The following is a 19,076-nucleotide window of genomic DNA, read 5'->3' as shown; positions in this document are numbered from 1 at the left end:
ACCGCTTCTTCCGCCGTAGCGTGATCTGCGACTCCAACGCCACGGCCTTGGAGCTACCCAGTTTGCAGCCCGCAGCGCCCGCGGCCCCTGTCTCGGGAGGCAGCGCCGCTCCGTTGGTCTCTCCTCCCGAGTGTGCCAGCCGGACCTCTTGCATCGCTGTCAGCGCCGCCCAGGCCCCCTTGCTACTGCAGCAGCAGCCGCCGCTGCCTGCCCCGCTTCCCCTCGAAGGACAGTCTGTTCAGGAGCCCACTGTCGCGAAGGATGCCGCCCCGCTGCTGCCCAAGGAGGAGGAGGAGGACGAGGCAACCGCGCTCCCCCCCACCATGGCTGGCGGCACGTCAGCTGCCAGCCGGGAATTTGAGGACCGGAGAACACAGCAGGAAGACATCGAAGAGGTAGAGACCAAGGCAGTAGGCATCTCCCCGGATGGCCGCTTTTTGAAGTTTGACATCGAGATTGGAAGAGGCTCTTTCAAAACTGTGTATAAAGGACTGGATACGGATACCACTGTGGAAGTCGCCTGGTGCGAGCTGCAGGTAAAATAAATAGAAACTGTGAATTGTCAAAGCACAGTCACTCTCCCAGGTACTTGGCTGTGTGCTTGAAGGGGGTAAAATCCATCAACTAAAGGTCTGCTTTATTCAGACAGGGGACTGCAGACCTTACCTGGGGCATTCCTTTGGGAGAATGGTGCAGCCTTTCCTTGGAGACAGTTTACCTTTTGATTGTTTTAAATGCTCTGTGCTCTGAATAATTTTTCCAGTTTTATCATCAGAAAATGCACTGCAGTTCTGTTTCTTAGAGTCTTGCATTGTACGCCTCCAAAAGGTAGCTTGGAGGATTGTAAAAATACTTGTACACAGGTCCAGGGAGGCTGAGGGAAAATGTGTGAATGTCAACTCGAGCTAGCCTTGATTTTTCAAAATGTGTTTAGGTGTTTTTCTTAGGAAAAACCCCCAAAGTTAATTTCACAGACATGTTGTATGTTTCTGCCAGTGAGCCCTTGTAGGAGGTAACCCTAGAATGTGCACAAAGTCATGTAGTGCATCACACTGTTTAGTTTCGAAAAGCAATTTTTTTTCATTCTAAGTTCTAGGGTTCACACTTGATACAGAAACAAGGAAAGGAAGAAAGTAATTGTCTCCTTTTGGAAGCTTTAAAAAAAAAAAATCCAAACCCACTGAGATTAGCCTTTCCAAGTGACTGGGGATTAAACTGGGCTAAGGCACTACTCTTCTACCAAATTTTTGGTCTGAGCAGAGCCAGAGTTCTGTACAAGCGCAGTCTAATGATGGCAAGAACACCTTTAGTTCCATACGAGTCAGAGCTTGTATAACTGAGATGCAGGTTGCTGTGCAACCACCTTAGAAGTGGGAAAAGCTTGGAGTACCAGGAATGAATACCTGATGTACCAGTTCGTTTTCAAGGCCTCAGCATTAAAAACCCAGACACTATCCTTTTAATTTAGTTGGGTTTCGGTGCAATCTGTAGAGGGGTTCATGTACTGTGGCTTTATTGTGTGTGTTCCCATCCAATTGAGGGCAGACAAAAGAGCGCTGGGTCAAAATCCCAGAAGTCTTTGAGGGGTTTTTAAGCAGTGAACATTGCTCGTGAAGGATTGATTGCAGTGACTGGACTGAAACTTTCTTCCCCTCAAAAGCAATTTCATATCTGTTCCAGTCAAACTGTGAGGACTTAAGAAGAGATCTCTCGATTTGTATTCATGTTTGCTTTTGGATGATCGCTCAAGCATTCTACCAGTATCCTGGCTGATTGTTATTGCCATTATTGTACACTTAGAGATTGTGGAAGTAAGCTTCCAATTTTCTTGGTGACCCTTAAGCATGCGCTGTTCCTCCCTGCTAGCTGTGTGCTTGCTGTGGTGGTCTTTTGTGTGTTAATTTTAAATTAAAAAGTGAAATGATCCAGTGTTGGACTCTGCTTAAGCTTTTCATGTGCAGTTTGAACTGAGAAGAGGTTAATACTCCACCAAAATTCTATTGACTTTTATTTGAAATTTTAATTTCTGCAATTTTGGAGTTACTTGACTTTAACCCCTGAAATCTGTTTCAATCTTTACACTTTATTTACTGTTCAGAAACTAATGTCATCTTGGCATCAGGCCCTTCTCGCTATCATTGCCTTTATTGAAGTGTCTTCATCCTCATCATCAGTACCATGTGGACAAACTGTCTAAAGCAGCAGCTTCTGTGAAGTAATTCCATAAAGAAGCTCCTTTATAAAGGGCATGTTTCTGAACTTTCAATTGATTGAAGAACTTCATGACTAGTATTTAAAATGAGAGTGTAAAAATTGTGAATGAAAATAATTGGTAAGGGGGAAATATTTGATGTTTTGTAACTTCATTACAGAAGTACCTTGTGGGTTAAATCATTCCAAAGGCTGTAGCTTTCCTCTTGTAAGGAGACTGCATACAAAATGACAAGTTTGTAGCAAAAATATAAATTTCATAGCTGTTTAAAGTATTTGCTAAAGGAGGTAGATTCTACAGTTGCAGAATATTTTCAGATTAAGTCCTGGTTTATTGTTTGTGTTTAGAAATAAAAGGAGGAACGTGGTATTTGTTGGTATGATGGGAACATCCTCCTCTTCCTCTAGGAAAACATAATTGTTGACAGGTTGGTGATACTTGGTATGCACGTTGGCTGGATTCACAAAGATGGACTGAAACTTAGGTGTCATTGGTTTTTCAGAATGCCATGGTTTGAGGCATGGTTTTATTAGAGGCATGTGAACGATTTTCTTGTTACATTACACCAACCATAACTAACTGATGGTTACTTTTAATTGTCTTGAAATACCATTCCTTAGCAGTAAAGAGCAAGCATAGGCATCCCAGGTGTCCCACCTCTCTGGAGTCTTCTAAACAGTGCTGCTGGGATGAGGCTGCTTAGTGCAATGATGTGGACCAAGTTGCTCCTCTCATGGCTTATCCAAAGTTGGTAAAGGTGTATCATAGTTCTTCATTGGAAGATGTATAACAGAATGGGGCGAGAACAGTTTGTACTTGTGCAGTATTTGGGCGTGTGTTCTTTAAGGCTTTTCCAGCATACCTCGAATGCTTGGGTTTCTTTAAAATCTCGGCTGTTTGGGAGGAATCAAGATGTCAGCTGCTTTCACCTCACTTCAACTACAGCATTAAGTATTGCAGTGAATTCTGCAGTAGGAATCTTGTGGATCAAGGACTGCACTGAAGACTTTGATGGTCTCTGGCAGAATGACTTTTTGATATTGAATAATGCAACTATACCTGATTTTTATGTGTGTGCTCTGTAGACATAAAGTGTAACATCTGAGAGTATCAAGAGTATGCTTCCTTTCAAAGGGCATTTGGGTACTGTTTATCAAGTGCAGCTTGGGTTCCCAAGTTGCTGATGACACTCCAGAGAATATTGCCATATCCTTAAGAAGGCTCTTGAACTGCGTTGCAATGCCTATTACACTTGACGTATTCAACTGTGGAGGAAATGGAAGGAGAAAAAGCTGAAATTCTGTGGGCACCCTAATAGTGTGCTTTGTTTCCCTAGCAAGGGAGGTCCTGGCCAGGACTCTAGTTTTTCTAGGTCTGTGGAAGATGGGAACACTTGTTTTGAAGGAATTGAGTGTTTCAAGGTTGCTTATAGATGTGTAACAATCCTAACAACTGTGTGACCTATGGGCTATCCTAGTTTACTTTGTGGCCTGTCTATATGAAGCCAGTTGTAACTGAACCTGTGTTATATGTTGGATGCAGCTATTTAAATGTGAACCATCTGCCCTGCTGTGAGCAGAGTGGAGCTGCAAAGAGCTCGGCAGCAGGTCCTGAGGGCCAGTGCTCAGCTTCAGTCACTGCAAGGAAACTGTTAATGTAGTGTTAACCTCCCAACACCTGTATTTCCATTGTATATATTCATCTCAACTCTAGCTGCTCTCAGGGGAGTGTGCCTCCTACTGTTGTCATTAGCATGTCTCATAAATTGAGGGTAGTAGTAGTCAGGGTTACTGCTTTAATGGTCTTTATGTAGGTAGAAGGTGGCAAAAGTGGTTACTGCTGGTGTTTTCTATTTTAATTTAAAATAACTCTTCCTGTACAATCATGTTACTGGTTAGTCTTTTAAAATTACATATTTGAGCAGTAAGTCTTTTGTCACCTCTGTACAGTTGAGGTGACATTTGTGGCAAAATGTGATGTTTCTTCCTGTTAAGTTTTCTAGACAAAGTAATACTCATGCCAAAGGTAGCAAGAGTCACAGGGCTGGCTGTAAATGCCAAATCTTGGGGATGATGTGTCATCCTCTGAGACCCTGCTGTAGTTTGAGTTGGTTTTAAGTCAAGACTGTCATTTAACTTTGGGTTTACAGAACAATACAGGGTGGTGCAGTCCCTTGCTGGACTGCAAAAGCTTGTGTCCAGAATTACGGCTCTGGGTTCTGTTGTTCAAATTAAGAACTTTTCAAATATGAAAGTGCACTTGGTACAGAATGCGGATTGGGCTCTTTTTTGAACTGAATCTTGTTGGACATCTGAAGACTTACATTCACTGTGACGGTGTCTTCTCATGAAGGCAGCATGATTTAGAAACAGTTTTTAGATAGTGCCATCAGTTGAAAATGCATTCCTGGTAAACTGTGTGCACCGGGCAACTGTACCACTTGCCTGGTATGTGCTGTATCGCTCCTGTCCTTCGTCTGCCTTTGGCAGAAAGGGTCTGTTGGTCAGTCAGCAGTTACTGTCCATGAATGCATCTTCTTGCTGGTACGTCACTCTGCCATTCTTACTCTGGCGTCAGGGCTGTGTTAGCCAGGTTTATTGTGCTCAGCATGTGAGCTGCTGAAGGGGGAAGGCAGGTTGAGGGCTGTCTCTAAGCAAGAGAGCTTCTGAGGGTGGGAAGTCAGTTCGGGAGGTGAAAGTGGTGCAAGAAGAGTCCATTGTACTCATAAATACTTCAAAGGGATGCTGAATGTGAGTTTGGCTACCCTTAGTTATAAACCTCCTGAGGAAGAAAGTGTAGGTGACACGTATGCGCTTCTGTTGCAGACTGTTAGCTGCAGACCAAGCATAGTGTGCAAATACCCCATCTTACAAGTGGATTTTTCTTTACATAGGCGGTAGCGATGAAAAAACAATTGAGAACAAACGTAATGCCATAACCAAATGTGAACCATGAGATTCTGTAGTGCGCTCTGGTAAAAATGATACTGCAGCTGGTCATCGCTTTATTACAGGATGTAGTGAGGTGCTAAATAATATTTCCATGTATTAGTATTTTTGAGTCTAACAATGTATGGAAGTTAACTTAAAAATAGCAGGACAGGAAGTTGCTTGGATATGATGTGTATATTCACTTTCAGTGACATTTTGGGTTTAAGCATATCTATCTTTGTCTCTTTGTGAAGCTAATATTTAATACAGATTTTTAGATCAGCAGACAACAATGGAGTGTAATTTCTGTACTCTGGAGTATAGACTCCCCTGCAGGCTCACCATGATAAATACTAGTTTATTGAAGTCAAAGTATAATTTTGAAAAATCTCTTTGCTCTCTGGGCTGGTGGAGCTGGGAACGTTACGGACGCTGCACGTTCAAGTCTGACAACCGAAAGAGGTCTTGTATCACCTAACTGTGGCATCCTGTAGTCTTTTTAAGCTGGTTGCATATTGCTCACTAGGAGGTCAGGCTGCAAAGATGCTAGCTCTGATGCACAGTCCTATAGCTGCATTAAATGCAAAACCAGATCAAAACCTTTGGGCAGCGAGAGGAAGCTGAGGAGTATGGACCTGGAATTCATCTCGCTGTTAAGTGTGACTGGAAAACAATTCCATTCTGCTAGTTCTGGGGGGATGGTCAACATCTTGAAACTAATACTCATTCTTTGACAGCTCGGTGGTTTAATTCTGAATATTTATTATATATTTTATAAAACTTAATGAAACAGATCAAGCTCAAGTCTAATCCAGTATGGTGACTCCTGTGCCTACACTGTATGTCTGCCCTGCATTTCACATCAGTGTTTGCAATACTCTGCTAGTCTGTGAGCATAACTGTGTGCTTCTATAGCAGCAGTGTGCTTCCTGTTCATGACTCCTTTTGGGGCAGATGCATAATTGTCACAAATGTAGATGATCACAGAGACTGTCACACATCTTTAAACGTCATTCTGTGCTTAATAGAGCTTTCTCTGTTCTCAGCTCTACCAATTCCAAAATACTGAAAGCAAAAAGCTGTAAAACCGTAAGTGTATAATCTGTTTATAACACTTCTGGGTTACACTGGATTTCCAAGTGTCTTCAAGTGTGCATGTGTAGGGAGCTTGACACTTTGTGCAGTAAAGTCTAAATGTTCTGTTGGTTTTCCATGTGTTAGAGCAGGACTGGTATGTACTGGCTTCAAACCTCTGTGAAAACTTCTCCTTTGCCTGAAGAATTATTCCAGAGTGTTTGTGCTGTAATTGATACAATTGACAACTTGATAAATGACATGGGAAAGGAGCCAGACTAATTACCTGCAGAAGTATAAACAGTGGTCAGGCTCCCTCAGACTTCACAAAGGTGACCCTGAAAGAGAGAAGGGAGCTTTAAAGTGCATTCTGGAGCTGCAGCTGTTAGGAGACCTCTACTTAGGAAAATAATCTTACCTCAAAGGGATATCACTTCTGGACATGGCTGTGGTTCAATTTGTAACTGGCTGGTTGCGAGGCAATAAATATAACTGGATAAGTACATTCTGAGAATGCAGCATTTCTTCTGGAAATAAACAGGTTTTTATTTGTCAGTTTGGGTAGCTTTGAGAGCTGTGGACTTAAATCTCTTAAATGAGATTTGGTTTGGGCTGTTGTGGTTTAAAATAAAAACACTTAGCTCCATAACTAAACTTTTGAGGGCTAAGGACTATAATCTTTCTTTGAAAGGGGTGGGGGGAGGAACCACCCCAGCTGATAAAACTCCCTGGAGATATCCTGTATGTGTAGAGTCCTTTGAGAGCTGTCTAGCAGAGTAATAAATAAAACAAGCAGTAATAGATCTGTGCTAGTCTCCATGGATGCAGTGCATGGTGCAGTGTAGGTTCAGTACCTTTTGGTTAGCCTCTCTCCACATGTCCTTTTTCTTCTCTTGTCATTGCTTTTGTGTTTCATCCCAGCAGCTTGTTAAACAGCCCAGCTCTGACTGTCACCCAGGTTCTCCACACTGCATGTGACAAAGCTTGTGCTAAGCAGTAGCAGCCTTGATACTTCCTGTCATGCATCTCTTCAGAAACTCTCATTTCCTGTGAAGATTAGCAATCTTCTCTCTTTTTTTTTTTTGAGATCACTAATTAGTTTTTCTAAATCATGGTTGAGCTGAAATAGAAGCTGAGTATTTCTCTGTTTCAGTCTTGAAGTTCACATTCTCAAGCTTATCTTAGTGTTGAGAGTTACTAACGGGGAAAAAATGGAAATGCAGACATAATGGCTGTAACATTTGGGCTATAAGAAAATTAAAAATGTCATGCAAGTTTGCACTGCTTTTGCAGCTGGGCACAGGACTGTCTCTTGGCACAGCATGTGTTGTTTTTTTTTAATAGCAGATGGTAGAAAGTTACTGGTTTTAACTCTTAAAACTGTAAATAAAGATGCCATAGTTTTAACTAGATCATAGCATGTGTACACTGTGTCTGGAAAAACACTCTTATGGTATACTTGAAACAATTCCTGTTTTAAATAGCAGGATTGGTAGTGCTGCTTGAAAATCGATTTCTCAGGGTAGTTGAAGCCTTTTATCTGATATGAGCCACCTGAAAATCTTTTCAAATATGGTGTTAAAATTCTTGTCCTGGTGAACAAGACTCAAATTTTATGCTGGCTTCCTAGGTGTTTTTGTGGAAGCTGCTTACAGTCTCCAGGACTTCCTTCTAGCTGATGCTGAGAATCATTTAGGATACATACTGAACCTTAAACACTGTTAGAGTATTTCTGGTCAAGACTACAGGTATCCTTCTTTCTACTTTATTTCCAGCTTCCTCAGCATATTTAAAAATTGTCTAACCAGCACTTCTCAATGTGTGGTTTTGGTTGCCCTCATTATTCCCCTTGGGAGAGCTGGGGGAAGTCAAGGGGTGGATAGGATTGAATCTGTGGCTCGCTTGAGGTCGTCTTTGAGAGAGAGGGAGCTTGCTCACTTCTTGTCTTAGAGCACAACCTGCAGAACACTCTGTAACTCCCTGCCTGAAAGGATAAATTTGTGTTAATAATGTTCTATGCTATGTGATTCTATCCCCTTAACCCAAAAGGAGATCCTTGCAACAAGATCATCACAGGTGTTGCCAGATCATCTTTTTTTTTTTCCCTAATAAGCCGGAGTAAAATAACTGGGACACAGTACAGTGACCAGAAGAATTGGGATGTACGTTTGAGAACTGAGTCTGAACTTCATCCCAGTTGTTGTCTTCACCTGGTGATGACAGGTGCATTGCATGAATCCACATTATTCTCAAGTGCTTCCAGATTGGCCTGGGTAGTTCCAAGCAGCACTGTGTATCACTTTGCATGGCTCCCCAGAACCTGATGTGCTCTCAGTTTATTTCTCAGCAAAGGGAACTGCAGCCTGCTAAAAATCAGGCTGGTGTTGGGGTATATATATATATTTTTTTTTTTCCTTCCAGAAACTGTTTAAGTATTAATGTGTATCTAAAGCAGAAAGCTGTTCTTATGAGGATAACTCATTCCAAAATCACTCAGAGGGACAAACTTTGGATTTGTCAGTTTAGGCCTAAGAGTCTTTGGGAATGCTACCTACATACTTACTTTCTGAAGGATTTCTAGAATCTATGCTTGATGGCCATCTATCTTGTAACTAAATTATCTATGAGCTTTTAAGTGATTTGTCAACGACACTGAACAAAGGCTTTGCCCATGGCTGTTGTGTTTTCATGCAGGGAACGCAATTTCTTCTTGTACTTGGTGTGCCTGAGAACATGGCTCTGAAATTATCCGACTCACCTATTGGCAGTAGTCTGGGCAGCAATTCTCCGGAGTGTCTGTCCTCAGGAAAGGATCACTGGGGTGCTTTTCAAGTCCTCTAGGTGGCCAAGTGGTTAGCAGGACTCCTTCTAGCTGTTACCAGTAAGATTAAAACAAAGAGAAAGCTTTAGGAACTGATAACTTGTGGTGTGGATGCCACGCTATGAGCCACAGTCTGTGATGGCTCTGGTCCTGTCACCTCTGTTAATAGGCAATCATTGATAGAAACTTTGGATAGATATCCACTGAACTGCTGTTCCTCTGCTTTAGGCTAGCAGAGGGGGAGGACAATAAGTTTTATCACACCCCTTGTGTAAGGGAGAAGCTTGGTTTCTGTTTAGCTGTTCTGGGTCATCTTTTTCATCTGGATGGCTTCAGCCATTCCTAGTTTCCTTGTGTCAGTAGTGGAAGACAGGGGATTCCGATAGCGGATTTAGAGCTAGCAACAAAAAGCAAAATGGTACAGATGGAAAAACTCATTTAAGTGAGGGAGAGTTTATTGCCGCCGTTTAGAAGAATTTGAAAAGAACAGGAATACTGATCTCCTTGTAACTGGGGTAAATCTGAAACAATCTATGTAGGAATGCTGAGCTAAACACAAGATAGTACAAAGCTGATACCAACAATTACTTGCATTTATCTGGTTTTGGCCAGTTAATATAGTCTCATGATAGTTTAAGACTATCCAACTGATGGCGTTACTCAGTTTTCCTTGCATGTTTTCCTTTCTTAAAGTAACCCTGTGACTTGTTTCTGCTTTGCTGACTTGCTGGCAAGTTTGACCCCGATCTGAATGTATTTTGACTGCTTCTGTCCTGGCAAAAACTAATGACATACAAAGAATAACCCACAAATATTGCTATTAAAAGCTTCAGCAATCCAGGCTGATTATCTTAAGGATCTGCAAATCTGTGTGCACTTATGTAATATGCATCTGTTAAGTTCTGAATTGTTAGCAGGTTTTGCCTAAATGTGGCAAAATGTTACCATGTCTGTTTTCAAGTCTGCTACTTCTAAGTAAGGCTTTAATTCTTAAAGATATCATTAACCTAAAACTGTTTTTGGTTTGTCTCGTTCGTTCTTAGGCTGCCTCTGATATGCTTTCATTTGGGAAATGTAGGTTGTGTATCCATATAAAAATGCAGGATGCAAACTTCATGTACTCTGTTGTGCTGTAGCTGATTTGGACTCAGAGCCTCTGAACTTTCCCTGAAGAGAAATTATAAGTGAGACTAAACTTGAATGGGAGAGTTCTTGAGGTGCAATCCCTTCAGACAAGTATCCTACAGTAAGAAATACTGTCTGTAATGTGATTGTTTTTATTTTTTTTTTAAATGCCCTCTCTGGGTGTAGACAGAGGTTGGCAGTATGCAGAATGGCCTTTGAGGGCATGGTTTTTGTCTGCATGTATCCTGATGTGGGTCTTAGTGAGTTGCTAGGTTTGCCAGGAACAGTGTACTGAAAATGGAGAAACTACAGAGATATCTGATACAAAAATAGAATTTCAAGTTTAGTTTTAGAATTTTTTTTTGGTGGTTTTCTTTACTTCCTCTGCATGCGGCTTGAGCTTTTTCTGCAGACAAGCAGCTCAAAAGCAGCCTGCATTTCAGGTTATCTCTACCTGGTGACAGAGGTGTGGTGGTAAAACTACACAAGGCACTTCAGTTGTGTGGGGTCTTTTTTTCCTCCTGATGGCAACTGTGAGCCAGTTCAGGTGGTGCTATGGTTTCCTTTTTTTTTTTTTTCCCCTGATCTCAGATGAGCCTGAATGTATCAGAGAGATTCAGTATTTACACTCAGAAAGGAAACACAAAAAAAAAGTGAAGATGTTCTGGGTTGCTGCTGACAACCTAAATGCTGCAGGACATTAATAGGTTGTGCGTGGTTTATACCTGAAGATCTGTCCAACACCTGTCTTTAATACTCAAGTTTTCACTAGGAAAATGTGCATGTGTTTCCTATGGACTCCCTTTGGTTTTATAGACTCTTGAATGTCCAGTACTTTTCTGTGGTTGTGGTAAGAACAACGACAAAATTGTGAGAAATCTGAGGAGGGAGAACAAGGAATTTTGGCCTTTTAAGTTACAGTCATCTTGTGTTTGCAGAAAGTGAAAAGATCCCAGAGAGTTCTGGTTCAAGTTGCGTTTGTACTTGGAGTAAATTTCGTGTACACAGCTAATGTAAGTAGGTAACATCCTGTTGTTCAGGGACTGCATTTTTTCTGTCTGTGTAGGAAATCAAATTTTTCCAATTGCTTTAGGTGGCAGTGCAACTATTTAAGAGTGGTCCTGTAGTTTGTAATTGGTCTGTTCTGTCTGGGTGCTAGTAATGAAAACAGTTTTGTCCAGATTCTTGATTTATTCAGGTAGTATGCCTATAAAGCAAAACTTGCTACAGTCAGGTTACACTAATATAGCTTAATATCATACACTGTTTGCTTCATTTTTTTTGACACTCATGACTTTTCTTACAGTTGTTATTGCTGGAGTTTCCAAGGTGTTTGCATTGTTGCATCAAATGGGAGGGTTGTAGGGCTTGTTATGGAACACTGTATGTATGGGGAGGGTAAAAAAAGTGCCACAACAGTAATACAACACAGTTTACAGCATATCAGTACAGCTGAACGTGACTATGCAATACATTTACTTCATGTAAAAAAAAAATAGCCAGTTGTCTTGTGAACCCTAGTCCCAAGGTATAGACAGAGAGTGGTGTGTTGTTGTTTTTTTCCCCCATCCAGTGCGAAATCTCACTTCTCAATTTGGGCGAATCCCAGAAAACTATGCAGAATTGAAGTTTGATTTATTGCTGTTGGAGAATCTTAAATCTGTCATTATTGTTGACTTAAGTGATTTCTGCTAAGGCACTTTGAGAGTTGAAAAGGCATTTACAAGAGAAAGGTGAGGAATAGAAGAAAATCCCTTGTTTCTTAGGATGTACATGACATGAATTTTGAGGTTTTAGGATCAAGCAAGTTCAAAACGATGAATTGATTCTGAAAATTCCCATTGCTACGAATGGCTAGTTCATGGACGTATCATTAATATGTACTTGTACTAGAAGTTGTGGATATCTGCACTGCTTTTTGACAAAATGCCTCCCTTTGTATTCTTAGTTCAGTAATACCTTATTGACTAAGCTACCTACTTTTGGCATACCTTGCTTTTTTTTCTTTTTACACTTTTCTGGATTAAATATTCATGTAACTTTTGTAAAGTCACTTTATGTATCCAAACTGTGAGCTGTATAGGGACAGTAGCCAGTAATTAAGATTTTGCTGCTATTTTGGGTGGTTTTTAGTATTTTGTAATAGATTGTGAACTTGGAAGTTTGACCTCAAAGGTAAAACTTGGTGATCATAATTTAAGTGACTGAAGGAGTTCTGGAGAGGCACCTATCCCAAGCCATCATCTGTGGCCTAGTTGGTGATAAACTACTAGTTGTTCCAGAAAGTTTTCTGGATCCATTCTCTAGAGCTCTTCATCTAACCATCTTAAAGTTGAACAAGAGTGAGGAAAAACTTTGCAGAGAATTTCTGCCCCAAGTAGAGATATTGGGAAAACTCCTAATGTGCCTATGCTATAAATGGTTTATGGTTGATAAACCCATACTGTAAAATCCCGTTTGGCATCTGAGAGGAAGCATCCTTAGACTCTAAACCACAGTTTAGATGGGGTTTTGAAGTTGAGGTTACTGATTCAGAAGAATTTGCAGTAACTTTGGCAGTCTTTTTTTCATGTCTGAAAACTAGCTCTAGTGCAAACAATCTCAAATGGCGAAGCAAAGAAATGGTTCAGTTTTATGAAGAAAGCTTGACTACCTTTAGATTAGGTCAGGTTAACTAAAGGAAGTAAGCCAGGATCAGTTGTGCAAAAGCATCTAGCTGTAGTTTTGACCTCAGCAAAATAATTCCCCAAATTCTTTTTGTGGTAGCCTCTGTTATTTACTATTATTGCAAATTGCTGGTTGGTGTTCTGAATTGTTTAACTGAAGGTTTGCTTCACTACAGTTCTTCAGTGGTTTGACCCCTGTCAGAAAACAGTTGTGGCTTCTAATGTGGCAGCTTATAAGACAAAACTGAGCTTCTCAAGTACGCTTGCGTTGTGTGATTTTTTTTTTTTAACTGTTGTATTACATCCAAGAGTATATGTGTCTTAACTACTGATCTCCAATTTTTTGCAGCAAACCACATTGTTTAGATGGACTTGTAAAATTGCTTTATCTAAACCCATTGATAAATGACAGGTAATGACTCAACTGATACGCATGTCAGCTAGGTTGGTGTGGATGAGTGCAGTTAAAAGCAGCAGGCTGTAAGCATAATGATGTTTTAAGTGTATTTCACTTGGGAGTATGAAATCTGAGGAAGTTGGCACTGGAATTTAGAATGGAAAGAATGACTTGGTTGACAATGTAGAAAACTATTTTCCACTTTCCCTTTGACTTCTGTCCTTATCTTCTCTGGCAATAATATGCAGGGAAATGGTATCTTTTGTTTTTCTTGTTCCTGTGTGGGAATGGTAATTGTTCTTGCTTTCTTACCTGTTCAGGAAGTATTCTCATTCCTCCCCCACAACAAAACACTGTATCAGTCATTGCCAATGTCGTGTTTTTTGCTTTATTTTCTAACTTTGGCCTTCCTGAATCCTCCTGTGGTCCCTGTATAAGCCATCTGGCAAAACAAGGATTTTTTTTTTTTATTCCTTGTCCTTGCACTCTGGAATGAAGCAGACCTTCTTTATATCTGTGTCCACCTACCCTGTGTAAAAGAATAATGAGCATGGTTAAAAACTTTCTGAATTTTGACTCTTGGAACTGCCTTCTTCCGAACTTATATTTTCCAGCTGGTAAATCAATCTTATCCATGGAAATGTGCTTACAGTTGTCTTGGGAATTTGCCTTATATTCTTGCCTTCTCCCTTCCCCCTTCTCAAGCCAAATCTCTTTCCAGGAAGGGAAAAAAAAAATAATCCATGGACTAGATTGAGCTTCAGCTGAATGTAGGGTGTCTCATTTCAGATATACTTTCTGCTGCTTCTCAAATGACCAAAACATAAGTGACAGCTGAGTTGTCTGCTTGTGTCGTGGGTCAAGGGCAGTCCAACTCAGCAGTTTCCCTTTCCTCTTCCCTGAGTTTTGTTTGGGAGCAGTAGTGGTTTGCCATTCTATACAGTCATCCTCTTGTCATGAAGAGCAGATGGAAATACGTCAGTTGTTTCATGTATAAATACTCAGCCCAACAGCTGTGAGTTTATCAGGAGTCACTGGGATCACAAGTTGGTGACCAAATTGTTAGTTTAGAGGGCTGTTAACATTAACTTGAAATAAAGCTGTACTATGTACTAATGGTTTGACTGATTGAAAGAAGAAATGAAATTGAGCCTCTTAAATGCAAATTCTTGTTTCAGGTGAAGTTATGACTCTCTTTCTAGAGTACTACAGGAGTTTTCTTAGGCTGATGATAATGTTTCACCCACTGATGCTGTATTTCACTGATGCTGTTCCTAAAGTAGCTGAAAGGATTGCTCTGAAATACTCTAATTGTCTCCTTTCCCTTTGTAAGAGTCTTATTAGGTAAGAACACTCATCCAGACTATGACCTGGTGGTCATTTGGCCACTTGATAATCCTCAGTCTGTGTTTCAATATGCAAAAAAGCTTTTTCTAGCAAAAAAGCTAAGAAAACTGATGTGTTCCTAGCTTACAATCAGGTGTAATGAGATTCATAATAAACCTACTTGACACTGATAATTAAGGGAGGTTAGCTTGACTTTGCAGGTTGCAGAGGGCTTTTGCTGCCATCCCTGTGCAAATGAGTCTTGATTTATTCCAATAATATTAAGAAAGGGGGAGTGGAAGTCTGCCAATGGCCATTGGCTATTTGGTTGCAAAATGGAGTGTGTTGCATGGGCTGCTGAGCATAATGTGAAACAAAGTGCCATAAAAAAACTTGACTGCTAAGTTCATGACCGAAAAAAGCCCTTTAATGGGAAAATGGGCATGGTCATTAACTTAAAATAGCTTCTCTGCAGAAAAGTAATGTAAGGCGAGGTTGTAGTTCATGACTAGTGAAGGCTGCAGTGTATGGGACTGAAACTGAGTTAGAAAGAAAACAAAACCTTGCGAGAATGATAAACATAAGCCTAAAAAAAAAAAGATAACCCAGGGAAATGGGCCATGTTTTAGTTGAAGCACCTGGTTCTCAAACTTTGGGAAACTGCTGCTCTAGAATGCCTTCTAGTTCAAAGGGGTACTTAAGAAAGGGGTTAATATCTGTGGTTAGACAATGGAACAATAAATGCAGTTGACCACACTGCCAGCTCCTGGTCTCTGCAGGCCTCAAAAAAATCCAACCCCAACAAAAAAACCCAGAACATTGTCTGGTCGAGTTGCTTTGTCAGCGTAGAGCTGACTTTAGCTTCCAGGTATGTTGTGTTTCAGAAATGGCTTTTGTCTGGCTTGCAGAATTCACTTAGGTAGTGGCTGTGTGCTACGAGCCTTCCCAGACAGCTTGAAAGAGCTGATTTGCACCTCTAGGGGTTTGCAGAGTCTAGTGGAAATTACCGAGGCTAAAGCTGTTCTGGAGTACCTTAATGTGGATTTTGTGTGTCCTTCAGTGAAAACTTGTGGTGTTTCAATCCACATGGTTGGTGTGGATGATGGGAACTGAGAGAGCATGCTTTTCGTTAACATTGATGGTGTTTATAGGTATATATTTTAAAAAGGTCTGCAGCTTCCTTGCTTCAGAATCATGATGGTCTTTCAGTTCTTCCCATTCTCTGACTTTCTGTAAAATGAGTTGCCTGGGGCAGGCCATATTGTGATAAACTTTGGTGTTTTTTCAACTATATATTGGGTGTGTGATCTCTTGCTTTGGTGTCAAAGCACTGGGATGTCTTTCATCTGACACCTCATCTGAATGGTTGTTTCAGAGTTTAGTGTTAGGTGTACAGTTTGAGAGCCTGAGGATCATGGGGTGTGCTCTTGGAAACAGCAAGTATAGCTGCTAGCCTAGCTGTCGTTTGTGGGTTTTGACATCTGTTGGACATGGTGGGATAACAAGATGTCTTGAGCTTTGAATGGCGACCTCTGTCAAGCAGAGATTGAGGGTCGTGGTGCTGTGCACTTTGTCACATCTTGGGACACGTTCATCAAAGATAAGAGGGGTTGGCTGGTTGGGGAAAGCCAGCTGAACTAACTTGCCCTTTTATCAGTTTAGTTTCACTTTTATGTCAGCATCTGTGGCTATTACATTGTTTGGTTTTAAGTTCTTCCATGCCCATGTCACCCCAGAGTATCTAACGTGACTGTGACTGGTGACAGTATAACTTGGAGATTCTGATAATAGCACAGTTGTGTAAGGGTTTTTTCCTTCCCCCTGTTCCTGTTGAAATACTTGCCATGGTTTTTGTTTTCTTCAGTGTTCCTGCGTTCCTTCTATAATGTGTATGGGGAAAAAAGGTTTGATTGGATGAGGGGTCTTGGTTTCATCTGTCTTGGCTTCTAAGTCTGTGTGTGACTAGTACTAATGATTATGTATTGGCTAACTATAGGCACCAACTGGTTATTCCAAGACAAGTAAGGCACTTTCCCTGAAGTAAGTGGTGCAGAGGTAACTCAAGGACAGAAGAATACTTACCAGTAGGCTTAAGTGGCACTGCAGCTACTTCCCGTGGTTGTTACTGATGTGGGGTATTATCAGGTTATTGTGCCTTGTAGTTTGCAGACGTTAAGTGTGGTTTTCTTTGATCCTGAGGGTCAAGGAGATGTGTATTCTATAGTCTTCCCTCTTGCTATTTCCTCTTACCTTCTTCTAAGAAGTGAATGTACCCACTGGTTTACTTGCAGATCTAATCTGGATATTGCAGCTATGGGGCTTTGGATAAAACACCTCTGGAGTTACTAAACAGTATTTCAAAGAAATGAACCTCATGTGTTATGTTTTGAGTGTTGTGCTTTAGAAAATTCAACCGGTAGCGCACAAATTATTTTCTGATTTTATTCAGAAAAGGATCTGCAAATGGAGCAATCATTGCTGTTAGCTCTTTTCAGTAACTCCAAGCTAGAAGCATTAGAGGAGTAGGTTCTCATGCTGAGTAACTGAAAATTCAAGTGTTTAGTAGCAGTGAGATGAAGTTGTGAAAGAGAAGTTGTTTCGTTGGGCGAAGTGACGTGAGGAGACATCTTGCATCTCGGGGCATTGGCGGCAGCAATCCCAGTGCAACAATGCAGTGTTTGAATGTTCGGGGCAAGACTTGGTGACCATGCCTAAATTGATGGTTACAATGGTTAAGCTGTTTGTAACTGAATGTCTTTGCATTACCACCCATCAGTTGCCATAATATGCATGCTGATACCTATTTTGTGTCTGAAAGTGTGAAAATTGGCATATTTGTTCATGATGGGCTGTATTCTTCAGCACTGCTGCTGACCTTAATCTAAGGGACAGAACATATCTCTTTCTAGATAAGCTCTATCCTTGTCAGTCACTGGAAATAATCTTGAAATAAGTTTTGTCTAATGCTGTCAAACCTTTGGTTTTAACCTGGACTGTAGTGAAATAAGAGTGCTCTGCCTGAGACCCCAGAACTGAGATACCAGTTGTATATATTGCTGTAATACTCTGAGATAGTGCATTGCGGGTGATGCACGTGCTTAACGCATGTTGGTCAAGTCTCTTTTCGTATTGAGAGTGTGAATACAGTTCGCCCATCCAATATTAGGAAGCTGCTTACTGGACTTAATCACTGCACTTTTTGGACTGCGCAGTCAATCAAGTAGGCTGAGAAGTCAGCTCTGTAGCATAAGTATGCAACTGCCCTGGAGTTAGGGTCTGTAATGGTCTAACTTTGCAAGAAGGGTTGGTAATGCTCTGTATTTACATCGTGGTCATCTCCTTTCAAATTCTCTGCCAGGACACATGGGACTAGTACATTAGGTAGCACCACTTAAGTCTGATTCTTGCTGCAAGATCCTGCTTTTAGTTGCCCAACTGGTATGAACCTTAACGACCTGGGCTTCAAGTTTTCAAGTCAAGTGTCTGTCTTGAGCTCAGTTGTTCAAGAAGCTTCAGACAAGGTGGTGCAGGTGCTTCAGAGAGAAAGCACTTGCTTTGTGTCCATGGGTGCCTTAAGCTTTTGTCCTTCGGTGTTGTGCAGCAGGGACCTAAAAGCAACGTTGAGACAGGTGGGTTGTCTTTACACTGAGGAAGTATTTCCAAGTAAATAGTTTTCAGATAAGAAAGCTTTAAAATAAGTGACATTGTCTAAATCAGACTTACTTGGAAACTGTGTTTGGAACTCATCCTTGATCCATGTTCTAGCCTGCATAGTCTGTGTTAATACCCCTATGATGCCATATGAGGCAGTTTGTTCAACTTGCAATAGGTATTGGCTTTGTCTTACAAATGTAGAATTACTTGGTGTGCCATGTGCAAGTCTGACCCTCAGGATGGGGAAATGCAAGATAAAGCTGTACAATATAATTCAGTTCCCTTGTTTGTGTTGCAACTGTTCGAGCTAGTAAAGTTTAATATCCTCAGAAATGGCTTGTTTCATCAGACATAAGTTTCCCTGGAGGAACAGGAATTGAAGTTTGCAAGTAGAAAATCTTTTGTAAAACAGCAGCCTCTATTTTTGCAGAAGCAGGAGACTTTGAGCACTGGAGTTAATAGCTACAAATGATGGGAGAAGTAACTTTGGTTCTGGTATGTTGTAGTTAGTCTGATGCAAACATCTTTGAAAACACACTGCTAAAATGTTTTTTAATTATATTAAAAGCAAATGCTCTTCCCAAAATTTGTCTGCTTTCCCACAAGCCTTGGGGAAAAAATAAGCTAGGATGGAATATTTATATATTTTTACTAGATTTGGCAATTACCCTTTTCTGTCTAATGCATTTTAAAATAAAGGTGTTTATGTTCACAGCTTAGCCTTGTGAATACCTTGTGGATTTTTCACGACAAACTGGACTCTTGATGTTTAGGGGTTAAGTGAAGTAGGCCTACCAGCAAGCCCTAGACAAGTGTACAGACTGCAGAGTTAGAGAGATATTTGGGGTTTTTAAAGGCTGTCTTCATGATT

General features: G+C 40.9%; 1 protein-coding gene across 1 annotated transcript in view; it reads left to right on the top strand.

Moving 5' to 3' along the window:
• Nucleotides 1-5: 5 nt before the first annotated feature.
• Nucleotides 6-19,076, top strand: part of LOC104509208 (serine/threonine-protein kinase WNK1-like) — a gene marked incomplete at both ends in the record, with an annotated part of 83,295 nt that continues 64,224 nt past the window's right edge. Inside the window, one exon of the mRNA XM_010151067.1 lies at nucleotides 6-536. Coding sequence (XP_010149369.1) covers nucleotides 6-536 — 531 coding nt within the window. The remainder of the gene's footprint in view (nucleotides 537-19,076) is intronic.

This window comes from Eurypyga helias, unplaced genomic scaffold (assembly GCF_000690775.1).
Source record: "Eurypyga helias isolate BGI_N326 unplaced genomic scaffold, ASM69077v1 scaffold19054, whole genome shotgun sequence".
Taxonomy (NCBI): Eukaryota; Metazoa; Chordata; class Aves; order Eurypygiformes; family Eurypygidae; genus Eurypyga; species Eurypyga helias.
Note: the sequence above shows the minus strand (reverse complement) of the source record. Positions and strands in the feature narration are given on the sequence as shown.